The following is a 20,320-nucleotide window of genomic DNA, read 5'->3' as shown; positions in this document are numbered from 1 at the left end:
CTCCCTCGCAAAATTAACCAAAACATTCCAGAAGCGTCCCAGTCTGTGTTTACTGGTTGGTAATTGCCCGCCCCTCGATCGGTGCATTACATAGTGTTGTAATGGAATCAGCTTGGTGAAATCAGGACAGTGGTCTCCCTGATGGACAACATTGTTATGATGGGATGTATGGGATGTTCTGTGTGCATGTGAGATATGGATGAAGGCTTCACATATTACGTACGGCCGTACCAATATGCCTTAAATAAGCCAGAGCTAGCATGGTCCTGCGTGACTGAATGAGGGAGGGCGGGGATACCTACCTCCAGCACCATGGAGGGAGGGAATGCACACAAACAGGGAAGACAAATGAACATGGAAAACCTGCAAGGTGACAAGGTGTCCATTTTTGTTTTGTAACATGCACGTGTTGTACATCCCCCCCCCCCAGATTCTGCCTCTTAAAAACTCACCCCTCCTGAGTTTTTAATGAAAAAGATTGACCACGTGGTTGTGTTTAAACGTCTAAACCCCCCCGCTCCGACCCTTGAGGAGCTCCCGGAGAGCCCGCCTCACACTCTGTCCTGCGCGCTGGTCTTACCTTTGAATTCGTCGTATATGATTCCAAACAACTGTCTGGCCTCGGGCCCTCCCGAGATCAAGAGCCCCAGAAGCCCTTCAGGGATTAAAGGAATGTGAGGTTTAACACTCTGCTGGAGTCGTCTGCCGGCACCTACGGCACTATTCTACTCACACGCGGCTGAGCCTGTGGGCGCGGTGCTGGGTGTTATGGAGAGGGCAGAGCTAACGGAGGGCCACGGGAAACTAGCAGCTATAAACCACTGGCTGTGTTCTAGCACCAGCTGCTGTCTGCAAACCGGTTAGATCTCGTAGGTCAAGCTCTAAGAAGCCAACAAGCATTCTAATATATACTGTAGATAGATAGAAACTGCAGAGATAAACAGGTAGATAGATACTGCAGACATAAACAGGTAGATACTGTAGATAGATATACTGCAGATGTAAACCAGTAGATACTGTAGATAGATATACTGCAGATATAAACCAGTAGATACTGTAGATAGATTGATATATAGATAAATTGATCGAGATTGATAGATAAATAGATATAGCTACTTCAGATATAGATAGAAAGATAGATGGGAATAGACATATAAATAAAGATAGATATAGAGAAAGAGATAGATAGTTAGAGATGGGTGGATAGATCTATAGTGTGGTAACCCGCTCCTCGATGTCTCGGGGTTCAAAGTACGTATCACGCTTCAGAGTCGGGGTTAAGCCGAACTCGGCATTTATTACAATGATCTCTCACCACAGGGAACACATGTACTCTACATGGAAAACTCTACATGGAAATTTCGGAGGGTCTCCGTGAGCCTCTATTTGGTTGTGGTCTCGAGCGCTTCCCCTGTGCCACTCGCTCCTGTTCTCCCGTTCTGGTGCTCCTTTTAAGATGGCTCCTGGGCCTTTTCCTCCCTCCGGCCAGGTGTCCCCTATCTCGCCGATTGGGGGAGAGAAGTGATGCTCTCTGTCGCCGGTTAGTGGGTGGCGGCGGTATACGCCGTCCACCACTGATCCTCGGACCCGTCCGGGCTGAGGTTTAAGGGGCAGGATGCCACACTCCTCCACCGCTTGCTCAGGCCACAGGTAGACGGGGAACCCGCCCAGGCAGGTATCCCGACGTGACAGGGCGTCGGCGTTGGCGTGCTCCCTGCCCGGTCGGTGGTCCACCTTAAAGCGGAAGTCCTGAAGGGTCAAGAACCATCGCATCACCCGGGCGTTGGTGTCTTTGGCGCCGGCCATCCACTTCAGGGGGGCGTGGTCGGTGACCAGGGTAAACTCCCTCCCTAGGAGATAATACCTGAGTTTATCCAGGCTCCACTTGATGGCCAGGGCCTCCTTCTCTACCATTGAGTAGTTCCGCTCGTTCGGTAGTAGCTTTTGGCTGATGTACGTGATGGGGTGTTCCTCTCCGGCCCGGACCTGGGACAGGACTCACCCCAGCCCCACCTCCGAAGCGTCCGTGTGCACTATCAGGGGGGAAGCAAAGTCGGGGGTTATGAGCACCGGCTCCGAGCACAGGGCCTCGCGGAGCGTCCCAAAGGCCTGGTTGGCTGCCTCGGATCCGGCAGGGCCAGGTCAGGTCGTTCAGTGGGCTGGCCAGCGTGGCAAACCCGGGTACAAACCGCTGGTAATACCTGACTAGTCCTAAAAATGACTTCACCTGCTTCTTGGTGTGGGGTTGGGGCCAGTCCCGGATGGCGGCCACCTTGCTCTCCTGTGGCCGGACGGTTCCCCGCCCTACCTGGTACCCCAGGTACGCCGTCTCCTCCAGCCCGAGACGACACTTGGCTGGGTTGGCAGTGAGGCCCGCCTTCCGCAGCTCCCCCAGCATCGCCCTCATCGCCTTGTGACTGTAGATGATGATGTCATCTATGTAGGCCGCTGCGTAGGCCTGGTGGGGCCTCAGGAGCTGGTCCATCATGCGCTGGAAGGTGGCCGGAGCGCCATGTACTCCAAAGGGGAGGACGGTGTACTGGTACAGCCCCCCTGGAGTTGAGAATGCCGTCTTCTACCGGGCAGCCCGGGTCAACGGTACCTGCCAATACTCCTTGGTCAGGTCCAAGGTCGTGAGGTAACGGGCAGGTCAAAGACGTTCGATTAGCTCGTCCACCCGGGGCATGGGGTAGGCGTCGAACTCGGACGCCTCGTTCAACCTCCGGAAGTCATTACAAAAGCGATAGGTTCCATCTGGCTTTTAGTACGAGGGCTACCGGGCTGGACCAGGCACTGTGCGACTCCTTGATGACCCGGAGCTGTAGCATCCGGCGTAACTCGGCCTGTATGGCCTCCCTCTGGGCCTCCGGGATCCTCTCACCTTCACTCCCGGCGCCGTCCGGATATCATGATGGGCGATCGTGGTCCTCCCTGGAAGCTCGGAAAACACGTCCTGGTGCTGCATGACGATCTCGTCGAGGTCTTGCTTCTGGGCCGGGCTGAGGTCCTCCCCCACCGGAACCTCTGGGATCTCGCGTCGGGCCGCCAGCGCCAGGGGAGCAGGGTCAGGGGGTTCCCCTCCCCCTCTCCACTGCTTCAAAATGTTAATATGGTATATTTGGTTAGGCTTTCGCCCCCCTGATTGTCTAACCCGGTAATTTACCTCCCCCACACGTTCAACCACCTCATGGGGTCCCTGCCACTTGGCAAGGAACTTACATTCTGCCGTGGGGACCAGGACCAGAACCAGGTCCCCAGGCTGGAAGGTTCGCAGCTGGGCTCCCTGGTTGTAGACCCTCGCCTGAGCCTGCTGGGCTTGCCGGAGGTGTTCCCGGACGATGGGCCACACCTGGGCCATGCGGTCCCTCACCTGTTCGACATGGTCCAGGGTGGTGCGGTGGGGGGACGGCTGGCTCTCCCATGCCTCCTTGGCTATGTCCAGGATGCTGCGGGGCCTTCGTCCGTACAGCAGCTCGAACGGTGAGACGCCAGTGGACGCCTGGGGCACCTCCCGTATGGCAAACAGTACAAAATGTGGTAATAGCTGGTCCCAGTTCTTACCGTCCATGTCCATGGCCTTTTTAAGCATCTGCTTCAGAGTTTTGTTGAACCGTTCCACCAGGCCATCCGTCTGGGGGTGGTAGACTGAGGTCCGGAGCTGCTTCACCTGCAGGAGTCTTAAGTAATTCCTTTATTACGCGAGACATGAAGCATGAGCCCTGATCGGTTAACACCTCCTTCGCTATCCCTACCCGGCTAAATAGTAGCATTAGTTCGACCGCCTTCGCGGTGGCTGCACGCAGGGGTAGAGCCTCGGGGTACCGGGTGGCGTAGTCCACCAGTACCAGGATGTATCGTGTCCCCGGCTGGTCTTGGGAAGGGGCCCCACAATGTCCAGAGCTATTCGGTCAAAGGGAGTTTCTATAATCGGCATAGGGATAAGGGGGTTCCTGACTGTGGCCCTAGGTGCTACCCTCTGGCACTCGGGACACCCCTGACAGTGACGCTCGACATCCCTCTTTACCCCCGGCCAATAAAATCTTGCGAGGACCCGTTCCCGAGTCTTGTCCATGCCCAGATGGGCTCCCAGGAGGTGGGTGTGGGCCATAAACAGCACCTTGCTTATGTACGTTCGGGGAACTACTAACTGTTCCCTTACTCCCCCCTCTCCTTGCACTACTCTGTATAACAGTCCCCCCTTAGTGCTGAAGTGTGGGTGCGGCAGGTGACTCACCGAGTCCCAGGTCTGTCCGTCGTGGGCCAAAATGTGGTTCCAGGCATGTTTTAGGGCCTTGTCTTGGAGCTGGGCGCTGGCGAACTGGCCTGGTCGGGCCGAGCCTTCCCCCCTCCCCGGTAAGAAGTCCGAGAACTCGGTGAGGGGGGAACTCTCAAGCTCCTCCGGGGGATCGTGTTGCTCGGGCGCCGTGAGGGTTTCCGGGGTGTCGGGGTGGGGTCCCGATGACCCGGACCGGGTGATCGGGGACCCCGGTGGAGAGGGTCCGTTCCCCTCGGACTCCTGGTCCTCTGCCGTCGACTCCCCGGGGGACGACAGGAACCGTGTGGCCCCGTAGGCCTGCCGAGCTCCCCTCGCCCCTCTGCGGGGAGACTCTCTCCTGCTCCGGGATACTCGTGCCGGGTCCCAAAGCCGGTGGAATATCGGACAATCCCTCCCAATCAGGAGCAGCGCCGGGAGGTGGGGTACAATCTCCGCCCGAGCCGTGAACACCCCGTCCGGACGACCACGTGGCAGGTCTCGTAGGTTCGGGTGTCCCCATGCACGCAGGCCACCTCCATGGGTCTCCCCTCCCTTCCTCCCGCCAAATCGGAGCAGAGGAGGGTGACCACGCTGCCGGTGTCCAGTAGGGCCTGCGTGTCCTGGTTTATGACCCGCGCTGGTATGGTCGGGCTCCCGGACGTCCCCTGCGCCCAACAGGGCACCAGCATTCAGGGCCGGCCCGTCCCCTTGTCCGCGTAGGCCGACGGCATCAACACGTCCCGGTCTCCAGGGCAGTAGCGGGCTATGTGGCCGGGCTGGCCGCACGCATAGCACCGCCTCCCCTCGCAACTCTCCTGGGTCACGATCGGTGGGTCGGGTGAGGGTGCCGAGGCCCCGGTTGTGGGTCTCCGTCGGTCTCGGCGGGTCGTGGGGTGGTCCCGGTACTGGTGCTCAGTTGCTGGGCCACCTGCCAGTTCTCCAGCTGTCTGACCAGGTCTTCCACTGTGTCAGGATGGTGGTGGGCCAGTACCCGTCGGTCGCTAGCCACCTCTTCACTAACCGACCGTGCTGTGCGATCTGCGTCCGTACTGCACCCCGGACGTCGAACGCCAGTCGTAGAAGCGTTGAGCGCGGAGAGGATCGCCTGCTTGAGGGCGGGGTACTGTCGGGCGGTCTCAGCTGGTAGGTTTTGGCTCGCCTGCTGGGCGGGACCGGTGAGGAACGGTGCCACGATGTGGGCCCACTGCTCCTCTGGCCAGTTCTCCCTCTGGGCGGTCCACTCGAAGATTTCCAGGTATGCCTCCACGTCGTCGTTGGGCCCAAGCTTGGTGAGCCGGCTGGTCGGGGCGGCGGTCGGGGCGTCGCGGACGGTGTGTTGGGTGAGCCGTAGTACAGCTTCGCGGAGCAGGGCAATGCTCTCCGTAGTCTCCCGCTGTAGGGTTGCGGCTTGCACCTGCTGTTGACGCGGGGCGGCGGCGGCGGCGGTCCCATCCGGGTTCTGCATGCCGGATTGGTGGGTAGTTTTACCGGGGTATTGTAGTGGGTTCTTCACTTGCCTGCATTCTCCACCATATGTGGTAACCCGCTCCTCGATGTCTCGGGGTTCAAAGTACGTATCACGCTTCAGAGTCGGGGTTAAGCCACACTCTGCATTTATTACAATGATCTCTCACCACAGGGAACACATGCACTCTACATAGGGTCTCCGTGAGCCTCTATTCGGTTGTGGTCTCGAGCGCTTCCCCTGTGCCACTCGCTCCTGTTCTCCCGTTCTGGTGCTCCTTTTAAGATGGCTCCTGGGCCTTTTCCTCCCTCCGGCCAGGTGTCCCCTATCTCGCTGATCGGGGGAGAGAAATGGTGCTCTCTGTCACCGGTTAGTGGGTGGCGGCGGTATACGCCGTCCACCACTAATCCTCGGACCCGCCCGGGCCGAGGTTTAAGGGGCGAGATGCCACAATAGATACAAAGATAGCAGCTAATAAGCAGAATTATTACAACAACATTGTATTTACTCAGAACTATTCAAGTGGAACTACACTATGCTAACCCTAGCAGGTAGATCCGCTCACGTGTGTACCTTTCTTTCTCTCCCTCTGCTCCTCCTCCTGGCCGGCGTCCTCCTCCTCACTCCTCCCAGAGGAGCTGTGTGTTGTTCCCGTGTTGCTCCCCTCTCCTCCATGTGTCAGAGGGACAGTAAGCACTGTGAAGGAGCAGGATATCTAACTACACAGCAGAGGGCTTCTCTCTGGCTTCCCCCCCGGCCTACAGCCAGGGGCCTTTGGGGCACCAGGAGGGGTCAGAGGTCAGCTGACCCTGGTCATCAGCAAGCGGGAGTGGCGAGGAAGGACTAAGGATTTGTTGATATATATTTATTTAATATGTCAAAGTTCAACCATAACAATAAAAGCCATTTGGTGGATGCTTTTGTGCAAAGCGGCAATACCCTGATGGCATCCATTGTAGGCTGTATAAAGCCAGGTTGTGTTGACGGTCCCGATGACCCATCCAATGACATCCAATGACGTGGCCCTGGGCCACAAATGTTCCGCTTTGTAAGTGTGGGCATCAACAACTGTGTGTGTGTGGGTTCAGTGTTGGGATTCCCCCACGTCAAAAGGAAATGGGGACGAATATTGTTTATGAACTAGCATGATGGTGGGCTGTACTATGACCATGTAAAGGTTCATCTAGCACTGGGCTGTACTATGACCATGGAAAGGTTCATCTAGCATGATGGTGGGCAGTACTATGACCATTTAAAGGTTAATCTAGCCCTGGGCTGTACTATGAACATGTAAAGGTTCATCTAGCATGATGGTGGGCTGTACTATACACCGTGTAAAGGTTCATCTCTGTAACCAGTTGTTTCACCAGCACCTGGTTCATGTGCCTTCGGTTGAACAGGAGCTGTTAGTGAAACATAACAGTTACACAACACACAAAGGACCTCACCTTGGGCATTTTGGTTCCCTACACCTAAAGCAAGGCTGGGAGAAATTCTGGTACGGTCGCGGCTTGGCACACCCTGCAATTTCACTGTCTTGCCAGTGTAAAACCGAGGGGGTATATCCCCCTTCGTCAAGGATCTGGCTCTCTTGGTTCATTGGAGTAGGCGGGACTACGCAAGTAGACCTCTATAGAATAATTTGCATACTCTGAATTTTATAAATGTTTTAAGCCACTCGCATGCAAGAATGAGTAAACTACATCTGAGTGTAGGCTACAAACGCGATTAACTATTTACAAGTGCCAAAATGCCAACATATCCTTTATTTTGCTGACCACTTGTTTTTTATCCTGACGAAAGCCTCGTAAGGAAAGTTCCTCTGCGTCTTCATCATAGATCGCACCATCTTTCCCCATCCCCGTTAAATGCGACTGCACCATCCTCTCTCACATGGTCAGTAGCTCACGGAGTTCACCGTCTCTTCAGTTAGAACTCCTCATGTTGGTGTCCTTGCGTCATCAACACCTCTACCCAAGTCCTGCCCCTGGTACCGCAATGCCGCCTAATCGCATTTACATGAAAATGAAAACCCAAATATGTGTAGGGTTCGAGAGGGTCAATTCGGGTGTGCGAAATCAAGCCGGTATATTACCTCGGCCCGTGTAAACATTCAGACCATGCCGGGAATAAGGCGGGTATAAGACGGGCATATTCGGCAGTGTTAAAAACAGCTACTGGCAGTTTGATGCTGAACCACAGCTGATCAGCACTGGGGTTCCTCTGTGCTGCACACATTTGATGTCCCGTCTAAAGATCCTCAAGGATGTGGCTCCTATTGGTTTTGCATTGTGATCGTGATGACAAACAAAAAGGGTTGCCAAGTATGCAGATGCCTCTTTAAGAATTAAGTTAAGCTTGTAGCACAAACAACCTTTCATGTTGAACCGTTTTCTGTGTAAGTTCACAGTATCTTCCTCACTGTAACGAGCTCCGTGCACATGCAACATTTATGAGTCGTTTCATTGTTCTCCATCTGAATTTTCTTTTTCTCTCTGTACCATTTTTCCCGAGGGCTTTATGCCATTCTGAGGGTGCTTTGCTCTCTTTAAACCTTGTTCAATTCATAGAATACGGCAGAATAATGTTTTAGTTTAAATCACTGAAATGTAGCAAGGACAATTTCATATCGATGCACTTGTCGATAAACATTTTGCACTAAAGAATGTAAATTAATCCCAATAAGGAAAAACAAATGTCCCTCACATGCATCAGGAACGTTATCGTCAGCTGTTCAAAAAACTCTTTGCAGCCCTTGACTTTTCCTAAACACTGTGGAATGACCAGGAGTCTCACCATCTTGGATATAGGCCTACAGAAAATGATTACTGACTTTAGAGAAGAGGATAGCAGGTACATATAACAGCAGATGTCCGGAAGTCCGTTCAGCTAAATGCTTTTATCTTCCTACCCTTCCCTGCTCAGACACTCGGCTTCAGTTTCACTTTGCTTAACTTCTCCGTTCCACTACAGTAAAGGTATATGAATCAAGTGGCAGCCTCCTTTTAGCCCTCTCTTGGATCAAACTCAAAGCACCTGGTTTTATGTATCAGCACATTTACACAATCACACAAAGAATAGTGACAGCTCCTGAAAACCAGCCTCGCCCTGCTCCAATCTCTAGTGACCACCCAAACTGTGAGGCTCCCTGGCAGCAGAGGGCTGGAGGAGGCGGTCCTCCCAACCTCTTCACCATCCTCCTGGTGTCACCCTCCCAACACCCTCCAGCTCCGGCCTCCGCAGCAGTGGGGAGGGCTACTATACCAATCAGGGGCTGCTACTGATAGCAGATCGGCAGAGATCTGCGCAATGCTCTTTAGGGTATATGTGTATCGCCCCCTCATCCAGACGCCTCCCCACACTCATATCTTCAGTAGTTCTCATAGAGCGAGTGTTGCTGCCAGCTTTCTGAGTCCCCTGTGGAGTTCCCCCCTTCTCCCTCCCTGAGGCTTCCCCCCCTCCCCCACCCACTCTCGTTCCCCAGCACCCACTCTCTATCCCCCCCACCCTCCCAAACACACCCACGCCAACACCGACACCCCCCCCCCCCCGCCCCCGGCTCACATCTGTTCTCCCGGCACCAGGAACGTCTCAATCCCCCCCCCAAACCCCAACCACACGGCTGGCATTGGGCCACTGCTATCTCTTTATCAAAGTGAGACACCCCACCCATCTCCACACTCCATCCTCTCCTCTCTGGGCCAGCTTCTGGTACCTAAAGCCTCCCCGTCCCCCCCGCTCTTTCTCTCTTCATCAACTCTTATCCATCACTCCCTGAGAAGGGGGAGAGGCAGGTTGTATCAAAGGTATAAAGCATTATTATGATTATTATTATTAGTCAGCTTGTTAGCCCTGGGAGAGGTAGGTGGGGTAGGATGATTGGAATGGCTCCCGGTGTAAATCTTAATCAGCTCACCATCCAGTGTCTTCTCGTCAAACATGAGGTGCCAGAGTATTTGGATTCCCCAATGTTTATTCCCAGTGTTTTATTAGTTGGACAGTGTGTGCCAGTGTGTGTTTGTCTGGGTCTATGAGTTTGTGTGTGTCTGTAATTATGTGTGTGCTTGTGTGTGTGTGAGTGTTTCTGAATGTGTGTATTTTTTTCTGTGGGTGTGCATATGCCTATAATTGTGCATCTGTCTCTGCAACCGTGCGTTTGTATGAGTGTGTACCTAGTTGTGTGCATAAATGTGTGCGTTTCTCAGTGTGTCTGTAACTGTTAATGTGTGCTTGTGCGTGTCAGTGTTTTTGCATGTCTCAGTAATCGTTTGTGTTTGTGTGAGTGCGTGTCAGTGTTTGTATATGTGTCAGTGATGGTGTGTGTGTGTGTGTGAGTGTGTGCGTGTCAGTGTTTGTATATGTGTCAGTAATGGTGTTTGTGTATGCGTCAGTAATGGTGTGTGTGTGCGTGTCTCTCTGAAGGAGGACTCCGTGTGTCTGAACCATGAAGAATCACCGTTAAGTGAACCAGTACCCAGCCCCACCCTCCCTCCACCCTCCTTGTCTCCTTGTCTCTGTGGAGCCACTCACATCCACACTCATCCACATTAACTAGATTTCAATGTCACTGGGCCTGATTGAATTAGTTACCTTAGTCGAAATGTTATCTGATACAATGCTGGCTAACATTATGGCAGGATGCATAGAACAAGAGCAGGCGATTCAATTAGTTCAGCCGAAATTTTACGAGAGGTAACACATCATGCAAGACATCAAGTTGACTTAAATTGAGATTGATGCTTATTATACCCTACTGTGCTACCTCTAGGTTCAGCTATTACACATACTTTATGGCTATTGCAGTCTGTCTACAGTAATCTAGATCTATGGGTGTGGCTTACCCTCTTTCTCTTCCAGCCTTGACTCTGACAGTTTGGTTTCGAGCAAACTTGGAACAGCATTTAGATTGGTCACTTGTGGGACAGGACGTGTGGACGATTCAGATCGTCCTGGAGGTAGTATAGTCTCTTCAGCCTGTGGAGAAGGTAGCTCTCCAGAAGCAACCAGGAAAGGTTTGGTCACTAGTTTGACAAGTGGATCCACCAGCTCCGACTCCTGGCTGGTGACTGGCTCTGGGCGTGTAGACTGGCCTGGTCTGGTGGATACGGTGGGATTGTTCTCCTTTGAGGGGATGGGCGGGAAAGGGGAAGAAAGACCTCCGACTGTGGGGGGTTGTAGAGGTCCGGGGGACTCTGTCCCAGTGACAGATGAGGTCTGATATACCGTTGAGGTGCTAGAAGACATAGTCTGTGTCTCAGTGTCGGCTGGGGTCGAGCCCTCCACGCCAACAGCTAGTGTGGAAGACGTCCCTGCTACGTCTGAGGCATCGGTGATTGAAGGGAGAGACAAGGAGAACACGATGAGGGAGGAGGCTAGGCCCCGGCATTAGCATACGAGATGCTGCCTCAGATGGTTTGTGCAGAAGAAAATCCCCTGCATTCCCTTTCTCTCTTTCCTGTGTACTGTGTGAGTGGAACACATCCACAAGCACTGCACACACACACACACACACACATGCATACAGCGGGTGAGAACCACAATGCAAGTGTGATCTCACACTGCTGAGAGGTTAAAGCTGAGGCACCCGCGCCCATTGTAGCATGGTGTTTTCTATCTTTTTTACATAATGTCTGATGAAGGTGTGACTGTTGTTGTGTGAATATCCTGGGAAGAGGAAACCTTTATACAGTTGTATTGTTATGATTCATGTTCAAGTCTTACGAGGTAATTGCATGTATATTATTTATATTTAATGTGGAGGAAAATAAAAAAATTGCTGATTATATTATCAGCAATTGTTCTCAAGATATCCCAGAGACAACTTTGTTTGTTTGTTATATTTATTCAAACCAATTAATAATTGACTATAGTTGAGGTTAAAATTTTGTCAACCTTCGTTTACAATTATAAAAATGTATATTGTGTTTTTATGTGGATTAAAGCATACAAAAGTGTATTGTATGCAATTTACGGTCTGCCTCATTGACCTAAGCTTAGGGACCACAATACCATCATCATTACAAAGATATAGCCAACTTTATACTGCATTTAAAGCACAGAATAAACCCAGGTAAAGTGGGGACACTGCACACTAGGGGGACACTACTAGGGTTCTAATGGACCTGCAGAGTCATACAGCTAGGTATGGTTCTAGTACTACTGTCTAGTCAGGGTGGACCCTAAGGGTTCCTCAGTCCTAGTTTAGTCCTCCCTACCTGTAAGGGTTCGAGAACTGAGCTCTGGTTCTCTGCCCCAGGTAGGGGCGCTGGTGTACAGGGCGGACTCTATGCAAAAGGGAAAGAGGTTTGAATCTAAGTATAGTTGAGAGATTTCTGCTTATTTACCCCATGCAGCAGCACTCAGTCAGTGCACTGAGGGGCTGAGCTGAATTATTGTGTAATCCTGTGACATGTGCCAGTCTGTCTGCACAGATGGACTGACTAACTGTCCCCTGACACTCACACACACACACACACACGCACACACACACACAGACACACACACAAACAGGCACGCACACACACATACACACACACATGCAAACAAACAGGCACGCAGGCAGGATGGCAGGAGGGTGGGGGTGCTGTACTAATTTACTCTCATTTATCCACACTCTAATGCATAGAGAAACATGTCAGCGGCCCAGTACAGACCGACCGATGAGACAGAGGCTATGTGGGTCACGCACCCCCCCCACCCACCCACGCACACACACATTTTCATCTAATTACATCATTTGCACGTTGCATATGCAACCAGCATTAATCATTACAAAAAAATAACAATAACAGCAATAATATTCCATGGCAGCTGTCAGTGTGAGCATTGCGATCAGCCATTGCTACGACTTGACTTAACAGCAGACTAATGAAGACATCGGTATTCAGGGGGACCCCGGCGCCGCCCCCTGATGGCACCGAGCTGAGTGACAGCAGGAACGTATTAATGGGTCACATGATGTCCTGGACATGCTCCCGCCTCAGCGGCGCGGCGGGGATTTAGAGATAGAGGTTTTAAGCGAGGAGGAGAATGAGGCTGAGACATTGTGGCCGCATTAGATATGTGTGTGCCTTTGATTTTGTATGAACTTCCACTGTTGTGCGTTGCCTGTGTTGTGTAAGATTGTGTGTGTGGGTGTGGGTGCACGCAGTTTCTAATCTTCTGTCACTAATTTGATTTGCACATAGTAGTGTGTCTGCATGTATTCTGTTGTATTAAAGGGGTTTGAGCATGCAAACGCCACCCCCCCACACACTTTTTTGGCGAGAAAATAACTGGTAGGGGTCATGGTGGGGTCACATGGAGAGGGATGTAACCTCGTGAGGCTTAGGGTTTTTCATTTTTTCCGTGCCGCTGGCCACGCCCCAATCGACTGGCCCATCTCTCCCCTGGACCAATGGGCTGGGGGCTGGGCGGATCAGAGGCTCACCAGAGGCCGCGCTAATCCCATCTGAGCGTGCGAGGCTCAGTGCACCTGGCCGTGGGAGGGAGATGATGATCCAGCGGCTAGGAAGCATTCCCCTCCTCCCCGGCCCCGCCCTGGAGCCATGCCGCTAGTGTCCTCAGCTCACTGCGGCTCTGCTGGTCTCTTGGTTAGGACGGTGTTCCATTAGCACTTAGCTTAGCAACCTCTTTAATATGTCATGGTCACTGACCAGTTGAATATCCATAGCACCGGGTGCAAGTTGCTATGTGCTTCAATGGCTTTAGTTGTTTACATTTCTTTGTGAGTAAAGACAATTTGTGTATGATGTCACAGCATCTAGATGCTATTGTTGTGTTAAGTTGTACACCGTGTGTGTGCGCATGTCTGCTCTGTATATGTCTGATGACACTTCAGTGGTGACATTTCAGTGAGACCCAGGAGGAAGATGAGATGATGAGGATGATGCATAGGTTTCACTGAAGTGCACTGAAAAAACAGCAGACAGACAGGAAGCACAGACAGACAGACACGACGCACAGACAAACAGACGACGCACAGACGGAATGGAAGCACAGGCGAACAGACAGGAAGCACAGACAGACAAAAACAAAGCACAGACAGACAGACACAACGCAAACATCACACAACTGTAGCTTTGTTTCAGTGTCATGTAAATTAATATCAGATACTTCAGAATAACAACAAATCACTGACTCCCAGCCTTCTCTTAATGTAGGCCGACAACAGAACCATAAAGAAATGCTGCGCTGTTCAACAAAACCCCTTAATGCATTTCCGTGTCTAAAAAGCAAAGTGTGATGACATGGCATTGGGTGCTCCCAGCCCCGCCCACCTCCTAAGTGCCTCTCCGCAGGAACACCAGAGGTCCACTGACTGCCAAGATGGCAGGTTTAAATTTAGCATGAGCTTGAGCAACTTCTGAGGACCACTTTACATAGGGCAACTGACAGAATGTATTCTTGTCTGTTCTGCACACGGCTGAAAGTCAGTCAGTCAGAACAAATAACGTCCAACTGTCTGATCGCCTGACGCTCTCACGGTCTGGCCAAGGACTGCCGGCGAAATTTGAAGTTAATGTCCCTGAGATGCAGCGGCTGTACATGTGGAGACCTGGGGTGACTTGCTTTGTTAATGATGTATGCTGTACAGGCAAGCACAAATACACACAATGGCACAGCAACACATCTTGCCCCACCACACACACAACAGTTCCCCCCCATAACTCGTCACAACTATAAACTACTACACTACTACACTACTTCTATGAACTGGTTTATCATAACTAACCCCACTGATTGGCACCTTGTTGAGGCTCCGTGGTAGCCGTGGTTGAGCGTTCTCCCTCTGTGTTGGCAGTGGTGGGTATCGATGTGCTTTCTCTTTCACTTTCATTTTCTGTGTCGTCTTCATTCTCACCTCCAGCCTCCTCCTCAGCTTCAGGGGGTTTAAAAGGGACACTTATGGCTCTACTTCCTCTCCCTTTGGATGAGTATTACAGGTCAAACCGTGGCAATTTTAGACCATAGAAAAAAGGTGCTCCATTTGATTTGTGCTAGTCCTTTGTCAATATAACTGACTATAATCAAGCTCCCATTTTGTCTGCTGTTTGGCCTGGTGTGATTGAATCAGCTTTATAGAGAGTAGTGCTTAAAGCAGTGGGACTGCTGCATGGCCAGTCCGGTTGTTGAGTCTCCTGAGTGCGCGGTGCTGGTGGACCATGTGGAGGGAGCAGGCCCGGGCTGTCAGGGTTGATGTAGCCACTTTGCCGATCGTTTCTGTCTAACAGCTCCGAGGCTGAGAGCCTCTCTCCACAGAGAGAATCCTTAATCAAATTCCCTTTTATTCTTGCCTCCCTGAGCTCCTCACCCGGAATCACACTGCATTACAACTCACTAACACATTCCCACATCCTCTTCTTCACTGCCTCTCTCTCTCTATCGCTCTTTCTACCTATCTTTACCTCCCTCCTTATCTCTCTCTCTCTTTTTACCCTTCTCTCCCTATATCTCTCTCTACCTTGGTCTCCATCTCTCTCCATCTCCTTCTACCTCTCTCTCTCTCTCTCTCTCTTTCTACCTCTCTCTCTTGGTTTCTCATCCTCCCCCTCTTGCGTTTATTTTTCATCTATCTGCAGCACTGTTTCGAGATAAAACAAAAAAGAAAAAGGGCGAATAGTATTGAAGAAACGCCTGACACCCTGATGGACCCAGAGAAGAGGACTGATGGCCATGAACACCATACCGGGCTGAAAGAGAAATGAGATGCTACACATCTATAGGTAGATCCCAGCAGAGGAGGGAATAGAGGAGTCACACACGACATTACATTGGGAGGAAAGGTAGGAACGTAACTGAAGATGCAACAACAGACAGATGGAAATTAGAGGGGCAATAAGACGGGTAGAGGAAGAGGATATGAACAACCACATCCTCGGCTTTCCAATGGTTTCTTTTTCTGTACTTACTGGAACCGGATGGGGAACCAGCAATAGCACCTGGAAGAGAGAAAGAGAGGGAAGGGGAGATGAGCATGTGTTTACTCACGCAGTGCCTTAACACCCAACGCTGGATCACTTATCACACTCAGCTGGTGGAGCTGAGAGATGGAGTGGGGTTCTTTCAGAATAAGAGAATCTCTCGGAAGACTCTCAGAGGCTTTGAAGTAGAAACCAAACTGCAAACTTCCATTCCTCTGACTACAGTGAACATGTAGAAAGCTCTGTAGCCCAAAGACTTCTTTATGTTTGGTTTCTATGCCGTCATTACAGTGAAAAACAATATACACATAACATATACAATTCCTGTTATGAGAGTCATAGTGCTTTTGCCCATTATTGAAGACACATATCTTTAGAACATTATAACTTTCAAAGTGACCTGTGATGTGAAGTGTACTTTAAAATGGAGGCAGGATGTCTGTGGGTTAAGGTATGAGAAACTCCGGACACAATAAGATCATAGAAGTGCTGACAATGGAACAGAGCAGCAAAACCATTTCGCTGTGTAGTGTGCGCGAGAGTGTGTGTGTGTTTGTGTGTGCATTTCTGTGTTTTTCCCTGTGCATGTAACTGTGTAGGTCTGTGCAAGTGTCGGTGTCTGTAACTCTATAAAGTGTAACAGTGAAAGTGTGTGTGTGTGCGCGCCTCTGTGTGAGTTCATGCATTTGTATATAGTGGGCTGTGATTCACTGTGAGTGTGTGAGAGCGAATGTCTGTTTGTTTGAGGGCTGAATCCGAGGGAGGGGCTGGCCTAGATTATTCTTTTATCATGGGAAGCAGCCTATGTTCTCCAAGAGGACTTCCCCCACCAGCACTCCTGACACTCTAGAGCTCCTGGTCTCTGGGAGAGAGAAGGACACCGCTAAAGGCAGCTCAGCTCTTATTCTCCTCATCTGGTTCTAATGACATTGCTCTTCCCTGTAATCTGCACCCTCATTGATTGCTGCTCGTTTTCATTTATTACAATCACTGCATGATGCTGAATCAACTGTAGTGTACTTACGAATGGTCCATTTATGAAATAACAGGTATTGATTTATTTTTTAATATAATACTATGTTAAATTATGTATGGTTGTTGGTTAATGATTTTTCGAAAAAAAGTGCAGTGCTAATCCTATCCACATGAATGCATTTTAAAACAAACTTTGAATTAGTGAATTAGTGAATTAGAGAATTTCAATCAGTGAACCTCCGGCTCCGACCGACCCCAGCCAGTGGAGGACAGACCCCTGCCTCAGCACGGAGCTTAGAGATTCACAAGACCTGTTGTAAGAGGGAGGGGCACCTCATTCCCATGTTTACCAGCCTGACTTTGAGATAATTTTTAAAGCTGGTACCGTTGTGGTGAATGACCGCTATAATGAGTGATGGTTGTATAAAATGCGCCACAAACCGTTGCACTAGACTACAAGTGTCCGAGAAGCTTAACCCCCTCGGCCACATAAACCCCTGCTGGCCGGGCGCCAGGACGAACCACCTCATAAAACAGTAAAGAGCTGAGTACAAGGTTTACAAACCAGTTGGTGGAAACCGGCAAGAACATGGCATATATTACTCTATTGAAAGACATACATATTACTGCATTTGATAAAAGCTGAAGATGATTGTGTGTTCCCATGAATCATAACATGATATAAAAAAGTGGGAGGAGGGGAGGACAAGCAGCAATGGACCACCGACAGGAATCGAACCCCGGTCGCTGCGGTAAGGCCTTGCCCCTAAAGGTAGGCGCTCTACCCAGTGAACCACGGGGCACCCCATTCATAACAGGATTGATGGGTGAAGTGGGTCTGAGTCATACGTACAGGTGTTGGGGGATCCGTTGGGCGCCGGCAGGTAGGAGCCAGCCTTCCAGGACTTGGCCTTGAAGCCCTTTTTGCAGCGCTGGCAGTCGGGCCCCGTGGTGTTGTGCTCACACATGCACTGGAGGTTACCATCCTGGAGCAGGCACTGGGAGGCGTGGAGGTTACACTTACACCTGCAAGACCAGAGAGCACACACACCTGCGTCAGAAGACCTGTGTCAGGGGCTGTGTGTGTGTGTAGAGCGAGAGACAGATCTTTTTTTGCTTGTCCTGTACTTTGAGACAGAGGGAGATATTTTTGCGTGACCTGCACTGATAAAGAGAAAGAGGTTAGACCATGTTTCTTCAGTGATGCAGTATGTCACCCACGATAAGAATGAGCTTGATCAAATGTGTGTGGATCACGACGAGTTATGTCAGAAAAGGACAGAAGAACAAAGGCATTCACAAACACACGAGCCTGGATTCCTCTGGAGAGCTCACTGGGTTAATATGATATCAATCAAAACATGATTTAGTATAATTGTTTTAATGTGTGACGCACAAATGTGTTGTTTGAAGATGTTATATAAAGATAACAACGAATGCAAAAAAAACTGATGAGTAACAAAAGGTATGCACCTGTGTATAGGAGTGGAAAAACAAGACACAACTAAGCAGAACTGAGAGATCTCAGCTGTACAGACGATACAGCTCCCTAACGCGGGAGCATAATGCAAAGTCACCGGGCACACTTTGGTAGTTCATATATTTTCTCCAGACCACTGGTTCATCCGTCATTGAAAAATAACGTTAAACATTAAACTTGTGCTGTTTTGTCATAAAAATACAAGTACACTCTCAGTCTGAAACTGTGAGTAATAGAGAAAAGGTTCACTGGCATCGCTATTTTCCAGGGACACGGTAAAATGCATGCGGCAGAGAATTTGTAGGACGATCACATAATTACATGCATAAATATAATAATATAAAAAAATGTTTGTGTGTGTGTGTGCATAGTCTTAGTCTGAAGTGTCAGTGCTTGATTTTTGCATGCGTAGTGTATGTATGGTTAGGGTGTGCGCGCAGTTTGTAAGTGTGTGTGTATGCATAGTGTGTATATAACTACTGTATGCCAAATGTGCTTGTGCGTATGTGTGTGTGTGTGTGTGTGGGGGAGTAAAGTGCGTCTTAACATGTCTCGTGTGTGCATGTTGTATGCACTTTGCATACATGTGTGTTCATATAAAGGGTGATGCATGTTTGTGTGTATGCAGGTGTGTGTGTGTGTGTGTGTGCATAGTGTCTGGTAGCGTTGTATGTGATGGGGACAGTGACCACCAGGGGCCCTGCTGGCCGGACCCGGGACCTAACGGAGAGATCAGGAGGAAATGAGGATCTCCGGGACCCCCGTCGTCTAGGAATTCAAATTACAGCCTTTTCCAGATGAGCGGCTCCGACCAGTTTGTTCCGCTGGAGTGAACAGCAATCCGTCTGCATCAAATATTCAAAGAATGGCCCTGTACGACGCAAAATGACTGCTTCAATCTTCGTTGCTCACACTCCTCTGCGTCCACCCCCCCCCGTTCACCTATGTCTGTTTTTATATATGGCCCCTTCTTTCTTAACTCCCCTTTAACTTATCTTGATTTTCTCGATGTTGTGGGTGTTTTCTCTCCGTCGGCCCACAATGCTGCGCGTTTTAAAACCAGGGAAAAGGTGAAACCAAAAGCAGCTAGACGGCTCCATCAGAGTAAGTGATGATGTCTGCTCCTGCTCCTCCTCTCCTCATGCCTATATATACGGCCTGGCTCCTCTTTGATCAGCTCTAGTTGACAGCATGTGCCAGAGATCCGTCCCGCGACAGGCCTTGTTTTCTAGAAGCTTCCTGAAGGCCGTGAGCTGTCCACTTAGCGCAGGGGGAAAATTGAACATCTCTTTTTAAAGCAGTGTGTGTCTGAGATAGATCGAAAGTGTGTGTGAGACAGGTGTCTTGTTAGTAGTGTGTACTTGTCTGTGCAAAGAGTGTGTGTGTGTCTGTGTGTGTGTGTGCGCCCGTTTCTATTTGTAGTCTGTGTATGCATAGTGTTTGCGCAGTGTGTATGTGTGTGTGTCTTTGTGCCTGTGTATATATAGTGTATGCATCTGTTTGTGTGGTTGTGTATACTAGTCGTGTGCGTGCGTGTGTGCGTGCGCGGAGGGTGCGCTGCGTCTGAGGGATCCACTGACAGACAGCAGATCCACAAGGTAGAAGAGTAGAGGAGGCGGTGTGACTAATGTCACCGCGCTGACTGACAACGTATCACTGCCTCTCATCTCCCCGCCCCCCCCCCCCTCCGCCGTGCTTCTCCGCTACAAAGTGGGTGTACACGGCTCGACAACAGGATCTAACTTGTGTAGTTGAAAATCCATACTCAAAAGAAAAGTGATTTTCTTGTCATGCGTCGATGCCTAGTCTGCGTTTTCGTTTTCTCCCCGCCGCTGCCTTAATGGCTCCGGCCCTGGCGGAGGAAATGGCCTTCCTCAAGTCAATTAGGGCGGTGTTATCGGGCAGACATTAGGGTCTAAGTGAGGAGCTGCTTCTGCATCAGTTTAACATGCTGTAGCGATACGGCCCTCATCGCTCACACTGCACCTCACCGCGCTCTCTCACCACTCTCATGTTAATGCTAGCTACACATACAACACACACTCGGAGAAGTGCTCTTATCATCCGTGAACCTGTGTATCTCTTTAAAGACCTCTTTGAATTGCATATTGCACATGGAGATATTGTACATGGAGATCTTTGACGTTGATGTGGACAGTGGAAATGAGGCTCTCCTTCTAGTCCAGCCTACAGTTCCTCCTCCGGCTCGTCTCCATGGCGGC

General features: G+C 50.5%; 1 protein-coding gene across 1 annotated transcript in view; it reads right to left on the bottom strand.

Annotated features, from left to right (window-relative positions):
* Positions 1–20,320, bottom strand: part of ntng2b (netrin g2b) — a 59,254-nt gene that overhangs the window by 5,181 nt on the left and 33,753 nt on the right. The window contains exons 4-5 of the mRNA XM_079755548.1: positions 17,472–17,644; positions 15,632–15,661 (exon numbers count right to left, since the gene is read on the bottom strand). Of these exons, the coding sequence (XP_079611674.1) occupies positions 15,632–15,661; positions 17,472–17,644 (203 nt within the window). The remainder of the gene's footprint in view (positions 1–15,631; positions 15,662–17,471; positions 17,645–20,320) is intronic.

This window comes from Pollachius pollachius (assembly GCF_949987615.1).
Source record: "Pollachius pollachius genome assembly, chromosome: 18".
NCBI classification, from domain to species: Eukaryota; Metazoa; Chordata; class Actinopteri; order Gadiformes; family Gadidae; genus Pollachius; species Pollachius pollachius.
This window is presented reverse-complemented; position numbering and strand designations above follow the sequence as displayed.